The 12110-nt window shown below is 34.3% G+C and overlaps 1 protein-coding gene across 1 annotated transcript in view; it reads left to right on the forward strand.

The window, feature by feature from the left end:
* The window catches only part of LOC142348636 (uncharacterized), a 38721-nt gene extending 29422 nt beyond the window's left edge, over positions 1-9299 (forward strand). Inside the window, exons 3-4 of the mRNA XM_075400049.1 lie at positions 4004-4228; positions 8852-9299. Coding sequence (XP_075256164.1) covers positions 4004-4228; positions 8852-9261 — 635 coding nt within the window. The 3' untranslated portion in view covers positions 9262-9299. The remainder of the gene's footprint in view (positions 1-4003; positions 4229-8851) is intronic.
* Positions 9300-12110: the final 2811 nt, after the last annotated feature.

Raw genomic sequence — 12110 nt, forward strand, 5'->3', positions numbered from 1 at the left:
GCTTACCGAATTCTTTTGGAACAAAATATTTAAAAAGAAGATTGTCCTTTCCTTACTGAGACTGACTTACATCTCGTAAAAGAAAATTTTTTTATGCATAGTGTCCAAAAAAGTGTTTTTTTTAGGTCTTAGCAGCCACTAAATTCAATAGCTCTCAATGGAAGTAATCAAATACGGTAACTTATGCTTAGATAAAGAGAAAAAAATATGTGTCATCTTACAGTTATCAATAAGATATCACAATAAGTCTTATGATTATGAAAACAACAACAAAAGCAGGCGAAAACCAAAAATTTTTGTAGAAACGTGCAATAAAATGTCGAAGCCATTTAAACCATAACTTTTCTCTGAAGCCTTTATATATGATCCATTGAACGCCTTTTCTAATTCGTTGAGCACTTGAGAACTATCAATATTAGGATAATGCGATAAAATTTTAAAGGGAACAAAAGTTTTAAAAAAAATCCAAAAATTAAAAAAAATTAGGAAAACTCGTGGCATCGAAGTCATGAAACCAATAGTTATATGATCAAAATGCTAGCCAGATTCGATTTAGCTGCAGTATAAGAGGAGGAGGTCTTGTCATTTTCGAGACTGATCTACAGTTCACGAAAATAAGTTTAAGATTGGTTAATGTCCAAAAAATTTCAAAAAATTATTTTCAAAGTATCAACAGCCATTAAATTCAAGATCTCTCAACGGAAATCAAAAACACACTACGTTATGTTTTGATGGCAAGACAAGTATGTTTTTCATTAAAATATCAGCAATCAGACATCACAATAAAACCTATGATTGTGAAAATAACGGAAAATTCATGCAGAAACCAAAAAACTCAGTAGAAATGTGCGAGAAGAAAGTGTCGAAGCCATTTAAACCATGAGCTTTTCTCTGAAAACTTTATCTATGAGCCATTGGACGTATTCTGTTAGCCCATCAGAACTATCAGTGTTTGGATAAAGAAATAAGATTTCAGAGAAACCAAAATTACAAAAAAAATATCAAAAAATCGTTAGAAAAAATTGGGAAATCTCGTGGCATGGAAGTCATAAACACAATAGTTAGACGATAAAACCGCTTACCAGGTTACTCTTGGTTGTAGTAAAAAGAAAGAGCTCCTGTTTTTACTGAGAGTGACTAAATTAACATCAAAATAAATTTAACATCTTTTAATGTTAAAAAAAATTTTGAAAAATTGTTTTTTAAAGTCTTGACAGCCATTAGCTGTCCACTCAAAGCACTAAATAGTTTTACCTATTGCGCTTAGGAAAAATGATTGCTTTTAAATAGCGCTTTTATGCCATAGGACTCAAAAATTCAAAATATCAAAAAGAAAATTAAAATTCCCTTGAAAATCTCGAAAACTCGAGAGTCGAAGACAAAAAAATATGAGCGGTTGATAGAAAACGAAATTTTTGTTCATTGAGTATCATGAGAATGCAAACAAGTTTTGTCATTACGGAACGTCAATATGAAAATAACTAATCTCTATGTCACTAAAAACAATAGTAATAAAAAATTTTCTAAAAAAAAAGAGCTCGCAAAATGAAATCGAGTTTTTTTTCATAGCAAACTTCCTCACGAAACCACAACTAAAGTTTTTATTGAACTATTGGAAACACAAATTTCTTTCATTTTGTAGCGTGAAATGTAATTTTGAAAAAATATATTTAAAGAAAAGCTTTAATTTGAACAAAAAATACGATAAAAGTGAACGAAATCATGTAATTATCACTTGTTCACAAAAAAATTTAAACCTCGATAACTCCGCGAAAAACACGAAATTCAAAAAATCTTTTTCATTTTGAGTTCTACGCTGGACGAGTTTTTTAATGATACCACTCATATTTCTCTACGATGAATATGTCGATCGTCCAAAATTGACTGAACAAAAAAAACCATTTGAGTATATAGTTCCTCCCCCCCACAAGTAGGGTCGGAACAATTAAACAATTCACCGTGAGGATGAACATACATAATAGTTCTCGACAAAACAGTCCCGTACAAAACAGTTCTGAATAGCAAAATATTCCCAAACCATCAGTCCCAGACAAAATAGTCCCAAGAAAGCAGACAAAATAGTCTCAGACGAAATAGTCCCATCTAAAAATAGAGATTATTATACACAACCCATTTAACAGAGAAACTACTTGAATTTTTCAGATAAATGTAAGTCATTGAACAAAAATTAGACTGATTACAACATAGTTTTTTCCAAAAATATGTATTTTAAAACAATTTTTTGGTTTAAGCTCAACACATATCAGTTAAAAACAAGGCATTCAGATGCCTAACTCATAGTTTATGATCGTTAAATGTTTGTAAATTATGACTACAATTGTTTTACTGTTAATTCGAGACTGTTATGTCTGAGACTCTTTTGTCTGCAAATATTTTGCAATTTGGGACTGTTTCGTTTGGACGCGACCGAGAGGATAGGTGCAGATTATTTTTTTACGCATATAAACTTTACGCATATAAACATCAAGAGTAACAAGGGCTGGACTGTTGACTATACGAGTCATTTAGAAAAATAAACAATCCATCGTTAGAGAACTAAGGTCGCCCCTCAACAATGCAACTGTTGTAAAAATCAACAAAAAAGAGAAAACAAAACGGAGAAAATCACCTATTCACTAAACCAGAAAAATCTGTAGGAAAGATAACTCGGATCATTTCCGGCTGTGTACCGAGTATATTATGCACCCCCCAGTTACAGAGCACGTTTGCTTTCATGGTAGATCACCATAGAAAAATGTGGCAGGTGGGTCGGGGGCTGCAAACAATATGCACCCACTGAGATGGGGGCACAAACGGAAAAGAGCCAAAAAATCATTCGAAAAATTGGCCGCATTTCGAAAGATTTTAAAATTTGCATCTAGATGTTACCAGATTTCATGTTGCTGTTTTCACTCTTCAATTGTATTTGTGAAACAAAATGATGCTGAAAAACAAAAACGGCTGAAATTAACAGTCACATTCACGCAAGAAACACAAACTTTTGAAAACTAGATATCGCTTTATTTTGGAGCAGTTTTAAAATTTTAAGCCTCTAACTCGTTATTTTTCATCCATTTTGTCTACTTTGGTGTGAAAGCAAAACAAAAAATTTTAAATGTCTACATTAAAAGCTGGTAATAGACTTATAAAAAATCACAAGCACCTTTTCGAGTTGTTAAGATATAAATTACCATTTTGTTTTTAGGAAAACTATCAGACTAACAACGACCTAATTTGCAATTGCTTCTACCGAATATTTGTTTTTACCATATGCATATTAGACTGTTTACCTTTTGGACGCGTATCGAGCTACAGGAAGAATTAATGAAACCATTAATGTATCAATAAACAGAGCCGGTATCGACCTGCGGAGGCTAAGTTTGCCCTCAATTGTTAGTAATATGCCCACCCTATCTTGAAACTTGGGAAAAATCTAATTCTTCAGAATAAAGTTAGTGAAAACCTGGGCAATTTGTGAGGGGGGATAATTGTAAGCAATATTTTAAGTGCTCTTAAACCGCTAAAATACGATACAAATTTTTTTATTTGTAATCGGCTATTTGATGTGTTTAATTCTATGCAAACCTCAAGATCATTTTTTTTCAATTTTGATATTCTGTTTTTCTCCATAATAGTTTGCACAAACATATATAATGATTAGAATAAATACAACGCATAAATAAGATAATTAGGCAGCAAATTTTACTCACAGAAACTCCGAGAACTATTTTCCCCAAAATTTTTGCAATCTTAGTTAATTAAAAAAACCGCACTTGAGAATAAATCAATTTTTGCAAATATATTACTGCAAAAGAGATTGATTTTGTATTTGCAATTTAAATTTTTGCCAATTTTAGGTAAGTAGTATTTGCATTAACGTCATAAACATATGTAAATTATTAATTACTACATTGATATCTGAATTGGGCCGAACCCTGCCTCTATTTTTTGGCCTGACCTCTCAACGAGCGTCTAAATTCTCACCGATATGTCCCTTCGGTGCAGGGAGTGATCAAAGTGTTTGACTACCCGGGCGTTTCATATTTCAACTTCCACAAATACGAACTACCTTTGAACCACAACTGCAAGTACAAAAATATTCCATCCCTCATCTGTTTCAAGAATGATGCTAATCGATATGTAAAAACATTGAATTCCCATTACAAAGGCGCGCCTGTTGTGAGATACACGAAGGACAAAAACGGAACCGAGTCACGATGCGTTATTGGTAAGTAAATTTTCGATAATTGAGTTTTGCGATTTTTAAACTCCGAATTAAAAATACCTCTGATCTTTTGTAATTTCAATTTTAGACACCACATTCAATAAGTCAATAGTCCGAAAAAAGCACACTAATATACACCAAATTTATAGTCATAAGTGATTTTTGTGCTCGTTAATGAACAGAGTCTTTCCCATTATAGCCCCCCCCCCCCCGCTTGGTGGTCAGATGACCTACCCATTATCCCTATCATTGTAAATATATATTTTCATGGGGGGCTATAATGAAAAAAAAAGGTCCAATACAATAATGTACGCAACGTTTTAACCAATCAAAAAACGGATCTTTTCCGTTTGTGCCACCCGTACGTTATGCGCTCCCCAGTTACAGAGCACGTGTCATTACGTAGTAAATCATTATGTAAAAATATGGCACGTGCGTGTGAGGGTGCACATTATATGACCCACTAAGCTGGGGTGCTTAAACGGAATAGGTTGACCTAGCTAATAACAGATTCGGTATAAAAATAAATACTAAAATTAAGTACGTTTGGAAATTATTCAGATATTCTGCGTTTGTGTTTGTGACCCCCATATTATTTGCAGCTCCAGACGCACATGCAACATTTTTACATAATTATTTACTTTGTAATGGAACGTGCTCTTTAATTGGGGGGCCCATATCGTACTGGGGGGGGCACAAACGGTAAAGATCCGTTAAATGTTTTACTCGGACGATCGGCTTCGGTTCAATCCACTGATAAATCAATGCCTTCATAAAGCAATTCCTTCATCTATAATTAATTTGTAGACATGCGTGATCCCGTTAGTGACAATTTTTGGTCTTTCCAATATAGCACCCCCCCCCCCCCCGCTTAGTGGTCAGATAACCTATAGCCCCCAATTATGGTAAATATAGTACAATGAGGATTATAGTTTAATGGGGCTATAGCGACAAAATCCAAAAAATCGAACAGAACTATCCGTAATGTATTAAACTGACTTCAAGAAACTTTTTCGAAGTTCAAAAAGCAAAAGGAGAACTTGCCTGACATCGACTAGCGTTGCGCCGAAAAATAATGGCCACAAACTTAAACTTGATTCTAATTCTAATTTTGTTTGATTATGGTTTTGACCAATTAATCAAACGTCTCGATACGTCCGCAAACAGTTTTCTTATAAAACAGCCTCTCTTGTTTAAATTATAATGGTTTTTTTAGTGACTTCTTTCTGCAACTTGTTCTCAAGTTGTATTTTTCTAAAAACTTTGCTTCACTGACATTTCATAAATTACAGGAAAACGTTTTCGGTGCAACTAATGCAATCGAGCAACGCCAAAAGGTAATGATATGAAAAGAAAACTATAAGTAATTTCTGTCATTTAGTTTTGTGTACTTTATACTGTTTCCACTCATTATTCTGTTGCAGACTAAAGCCATAATTTCCTACTTTGCTGTCTTTATACTGCCTTTTTTGAAAAATCTGACTTTTTTAAAGAGAACTTTCCTTTAATAGAAGTAGATTTAGTGAGATTTTCTGAGATATAGTTTTGCCTTCCTTTTTCCCTACTTAAACGTGCTGTGAATAAGAAAAACCGCTCTGCCTAATTCTGAGATCTATTCCTGCGGCATGTTTTTGTATCGTTTCCAGCAATTATATTAGTCCTGCTGGCCTTTTCAATGCAATTTTTTGAGCCACCAACATTTCGTGCGATAATTTGTTTTCGTCTGACAAATTTAAAGCCCTCAAATTTTTCATAAATTGGCAAGGGCATTGATTTTGTGAGCATTTCTTACAGCTTTGCGCTTTATATATTCTTGAGAATATGATTAAGATAAAATTTTTGAAGATAAATACAGTCATGATGTGAGGAGCGGTTCCTAAAATTTGAGAATCATACTAAACTGACTCTAATAACGTCTTCTTTAACTTTCGCCGTGCACGTAGCTTGCCATTTTTAGCGGAAAATTTGTTCCCCGAAAACAAGATTTTCCCACAAAAAATGAAGAAGAACTAACGCAGTGAAACCATGTTTAAAGCAATTTCGTTTCATTATAATTTCATATATAAAAGAGGTCTTTAGCTTTTTGTGAAGACTACAAGAAGCATTTAGAGTCAGAATCAAAAAATCCTTGTTCAATACATTGGTTGACAGTGCTCCCTTTCTATATATAAGAACAAAATTTAATTTTGGGCAAACAAAGAAGTTTCACTACAAAAGCTGAAAAAGCCCACTTAACGACCTAACACTGCAATTGGCGTCTTCAATTCAAAATTAATTTTAAAAAAATATCCAAAAGAAGTCTTTCCAGAAAAGACAATTAAATCATTTTGATTGTATCTTCTTTCGTCTGTCCTATACAACAAATTTTTCTGAGTCAAACTTAACGTATTTTTAAAGTTGACAATAATGAACTTTTTTTGAGAAAAAAAGAATATTTGTGTGCTGCAGACTTTTTCTTAAGTAGAATCCTTTTCGTTTCTTCATGGTCAACACTTTTCGCTGTAAACAACAAATCTCTTAATTTAAATTAAAATTTGGATTAAAAATTCAGACACGGGAACGTCAAACGATTTTTGAGCAAATTAAGGTTTCAGTACTCATAAAAGAAGAGTTTGCAGCAAGGAGTTTGGGCAAACAGTTAAGATTAAAATATGCAAATTGCTCTTTCAAACACTGTGACCGTCAACCGTTAGGATCTCAAAAAATTAAACGAAATAGAAAATTGCTTTTAGTTTATAGTGAACTGTAAAAAACGGTCACAATCGGTTTAAATTCTTTTGATTGAAAATATTTACTAGTTTTTTTTAAAGGGAACCAAATTTTTTCACTTGTTGCATATCAAAGCATAATTGTGAATCATTAGTCGATATCGAGTAGATTTTATGATTTATTAAGTTATCACTTGTGCATTGGTGGAAATAAAGTGTTCATAGGGCTTATTTGGGATACAAATCTGATTTTAAGAACAACACAGTTTTTGAAAATCGCACCGTGGATCTGGTGTTTGAAAAAGAACTTAAAGTAAACCCATTTTTAGGCCTCGACTTAGTGAAAGACCGTAGTCAACAGAAAATGTGTATGGAAGACCATTCTCGGCCCAATTCGAACATGATAAGACTTTAGCACAACGTTATCGTCTTCTTAGCTGTAGCTCGACCCAATTTGTTGTTGTTGGATATTAACCCGACCCAAGTTTAGCTCTCGACTTTAACTCGACCGAAACTTGATGCTCAACTTTACTTCAACGGACCCAAATCATGTGTCAAGGAAAAGTTTTTCATGGGTTGCTAAATTTAAGTGCTAAATTTTTTCTCACCAACGCTTATAACACAATCAGCAAGCATGCTTTGTTCTTCAACTGTTGTAATTTTGAAGAACCACTAATCAAGCAAAATTAATTTTTTTTACAAAATGGATTATTAAGAATTCTATAAAACGGCTGAAAAACGCTAAATTTTAAATCGATTTTGAGACGAAGATCTTATATTTTTATTCGATCAATTAATTTGGCTATATTGTAAAGATTTGACAACTTATTTATTTCAAGAATTCAAGTGAATTCCTAAAATATATTATATTATATTAAATTCATCCTCAAAATCGAATCTTGAAATGGGCATGCTCGTCCGATAAATTGATCCAATCTGTTCTATTGATACGTTATCTCTCGGCTCATTAAGGAACCTTGCTGGAAACTTTTCCTCGACTTAAAAAAAGAAACTCGACTGTGTAATTTCAGTCAAAAAAAGAACCCCTCCTCTGTAAGTTTTTTTGAGTCTCTTCACAGGTCGTGGTCTAAGCATGGGCGCTGCTTAACATAAGGGTCAAAATAGCACCACATTATCCTTTTTTTGCTGAAGGCTGGCTCTTCTCTTGGGCTGAACTTTTGGGCTTTGGTCAGTCCAAATAACTTGTCTGGACTCTGTTATTATAACTATCGTTATATTAACCCTCACAGAGTTTATAAAAATCAATTGTTTCTTTATAGTCAGACAAAAAATAGTTATGGGTCAGAACAAATAGACCGAAAAATAGATATAGACCAGACCGATCAGATCCCAAAATTGTTATGGGCTACACATAACAAACCAAACTTTACCCAGGTTTAGGTGCTCGACCCTAGACCGCTCTGATTAGATCATTTCCCAGACTTTGCCCTCTGATCCCAGACTTTTGTCCGACCTATAACCAGACTATAGTGCGACTTTGCCCTCTGAGCAGACCGTAGTGCGACCATTGCCCATCCTATTTCCCAGACTTTGCCCTCTGATCAGACCGTTGTGAGACCATTCTCCAGACCATCGTGCGAGTCAAGCGTTTCCCAGACCACGTATTTCGGGTGGCACCACGCTATCGGTGTGCGACCCAATTGGTCTGATCAGAGCGGTCTAGGGTCGCGCACCTAAACCTGGGTAGGCTCGGCACACCCAGTAGACATGTGTAGGCCAGACAGAATGACGTAACTGAAAATTTGTCCTGATTTTTTGCTTCGTCGTACCAGACCAACCTGTCCGCTACCCAAGTCCGGTTTGCCCATACCTGCCTTGGTTCACGAATTGTATCCTGCGTAGTTTATTTCAGCTCCTGGTGTTGTTCAGTTTTGCACATCCAAACTCTTTATTTCAGGGATTTTGGTAAACCACATTGGCAACCAATTGTATGCCGTCAATTTTCTTTACCCTGAGTACTGGCAATGGATTATGGACACCACTGGTGGAAATGTGTCAGAATCAGATACGTTCGGTGGCGGTTCGACTCCCAGTGAGATCTCCGGTGGGAAAATAACAACTCTACCATCAGCAACTTTAGTAATTTCATCATCTCGGGGTACTAGTCTATTTCAAAGCAGTTTTAGCAGTTCAACCGATAACTCAGAGACTCGTAACAGCTCAACTTCAGTTACTGTTACCCCACTTGACGACACCGTATTAGTAAATTACATCTACGCAACCGCATTCATTTTGCTTTTCTTGATGTTGTTGATATGTTGTATATGTTCAGCGTTCATTTGCTGTTTATCTGTTATAATGCGATAAATGCCGATTGATTTAATATATTTTAAATGTATAATAAACATATAATAAAATTTTAAAAAAGATATGTTCGAGGAACGGCATTTGATGCAAAAAGTTGAGAAGGTTGTAAAAACCTAAACTAATTTTATTATCTTTGAAGAGTTGGCAATTTTTTAAATCAAAGATATGTAAATCATTTAAGCCGTTCCAGACCCTGATGTAGTAAAACTAACAATTTGCTAGTTTAACTATACCTGCGATTTTCCCAAATTGTTTTTGGTAGTCCCTTGTTGTTTTTGGTAGTTCTAAATCAAATGATGAAACCACGTTAAATGTTGGAGACCAGTTAAGAAGTTCAAAGGCAGGAATTAAATATCTCGGTGTCTATCCCAAAAATCTCAAATTGAACAGAGAGCTCAAATATCAAAAACAAGTAAAAATTGTTTTTGTCAAAATTGGCCCCAGGCATTATTTGCATACATGCACTTAGAAACATAATTCCGACTGTGTATAAAAATCATTTTCAAGGAATTTGTTCTCAGTCATTCATCTGTTCTAATCGCAAACATCAATAAAAGTATCATAACAAAAATGGAAAAACAACTGATTTGGGCCATCAAAACGTGTTTTCACAGCAAAAATTGGACCCAACCTCCGATATTAAAATCAATCTCCGTATACTATTTATTTCGCTACTTTTTGAAAACATGGCTGCCACATATAGGGCTTTCATCACATCCTGGATAGGCAACAACCTGCTTTCTCAAGCTCAGTTTTGAATTTAGCAACAACAAGATTTTTAATACACGGGCGAACGCAAAAAAAATTCGTACACAAACAAAATCAAAAAGCAATATGCATGAAAAAGTTTTATTAAGATGAGACTTTTCAGCACAATTCTACACCGATATTAATATTGCACTGTCCTGAAAAGAGGAAGTATAAAGCGTTTTAATTTAAAGAATATAAGAAGGAACTGGGACTGAACAAAACCCAATCAGGTTAAACCAAATGGAAACAATTTCAATTTAATTAACTCATTCCTTATGGTGTTGAAATTTTGATAAACTCTTCCTCCACCACAATATAACAATAATTTCCCTATTTGTGAATGTCAAAACTTTAACTGCTAAATGTGATCGTATTCTTTGTTTATCTTTAACCAACTTTCTACACTGCCTATCTCTGTAAACTTTTGCTATAATTGAACTTTTACAGATATTAGGAGAAATACGTTGTTCTTTTTTGTGTTTTGTGAATCTGATTCTTTACTCAATTGTGAAAAAACTGCCATAACGTAATTGTATCAAATGCTCGCTTGAGCTGACTCAAGATTAAACATAATGATGCAGCTCTTATTGTAGTCGATATTACCAAAAAAGATATATAACAAAAGTTCTCAATTGACGCTTACGTTATATAAATCAAACTGCCATTAAAAGACGTAACCGTTTCAAACCATAGCTGTGTTAGCTTTTAACAAATGCATTTTGTTCAAATACGTTCATGTAATAGCTTATTCAACTTGAAAGGTATGCCTAAACATGTATAAATGGGGCGTTGCATAAATGGGGGGAGGCTAGCAGGAAAGATCCCATAACTTTTTGCAGTGTTTTGCTGTACGATCGTACGAGATATTGCGTAATATTTTTCAAGTCAAAAATTAAACAAAGTTGGGAATAACTTTGCGATAATCTTTTGAGGCGGAGAACTGAAATGTTTGTAGAGCTTTTTACCACTGTTCTTATTACCACTAATTCAACGTTAAGCTGGTGCTTGGAAAATTCATTTTTCGACTTCAATTCTTTTGTAGGAAAAATCTTAGACAAGACAATTTAAGTGAGATAAGTGTTCTAACTAAATATAGATTAGAGACTTTTCTGTTAACGCTATATGATAGAAACAAGTCGAGCACGCGTAAAAAAGGGATTTGCTTTTTTATTAAAAGTAAAGAGTAGGGTTGCAAAATTTGTGACAGGAGTGTGGGATTCCAGCCAATTAGGAAGATGAAGCTCTCGTGTGCGAAAATCGGATTTCGAAAAAGTAGAAACAAAAATTCGGTTACATGGAAAAATGGCTTTCAGGAAAAAAATTAAAACCAGGTGTGAGTTGAAATATTGCACCATGGAGTTTAGTTCTAAAGACCAGGCACCTAAGTTTTTACGGAAAAATCTGAATAGTAGAAAAAATAGTCAAAAATCTAAGATTTGACGAAGCGGACAGAAAACGCAAGAGCAGGAATACATAACAAATACCAAGAATTAAAAAGTCAAACATTATTGGGGAGAGGGGAAGAAAGACATCACAAAATTGCAGCTGGAGTTGAAGGAAGAAAAGAAGAAACAAAATATTGAAAATGAAAATGATACGCTAAGCAAGAAATGGAACAATGCTAGACTGAGGCCTTCTAAAAATAACTGCCTGAACAATGAGAGGCAAAAATTGACAGTATCCACTCGACTGTAGTTACCCTGGATAAGTCAAAAGAGAAAATTAAGTTCAGTCTAGAAAAAAAGAAGGAGGCCTGCGTCATGCCGATCGTCTTCATCTTGCTCAGACAAAACCTAATCAGCCATTAATAAATGGGTAGATTTTGGTAGCTCTTAATTCCCTAGCCTGAATTTTCTGTTAAAACAGTTGGCACTGTTGATCTAAATGAATTCCCGTTCATAATTAGGAGTACTGGTGTGCAATAAATTGTGAATTTACTGTCGTGAAAAGTCTTTCTTACTGCAAGTGAAAGTGCTTTCTCTGGGAATAGAGAGGTGAGTCATGCATTTGTTTTGTTTAATTTTTTTATTGTTTATTGCTGGGTAGGTGAAAGTTCGTTTCTCGTTCTTGTTAGTTCAAAGTCTTCATTCAAGTCAAGA

Source organism: Convolutriloba macropyga, chromosome 10 (assembly GCF_964194025.1).
Source record: "Convolutriloba macropyga chromosome 10, txConMacr16.3, whole genome shotgun sequence".
Lineage (NCBI taxonomy): Eukaryota > Metazoa > Xenacoelomorpha > Acoela > Convolutidae > Convolutriloba > Convolutriloba macropyga.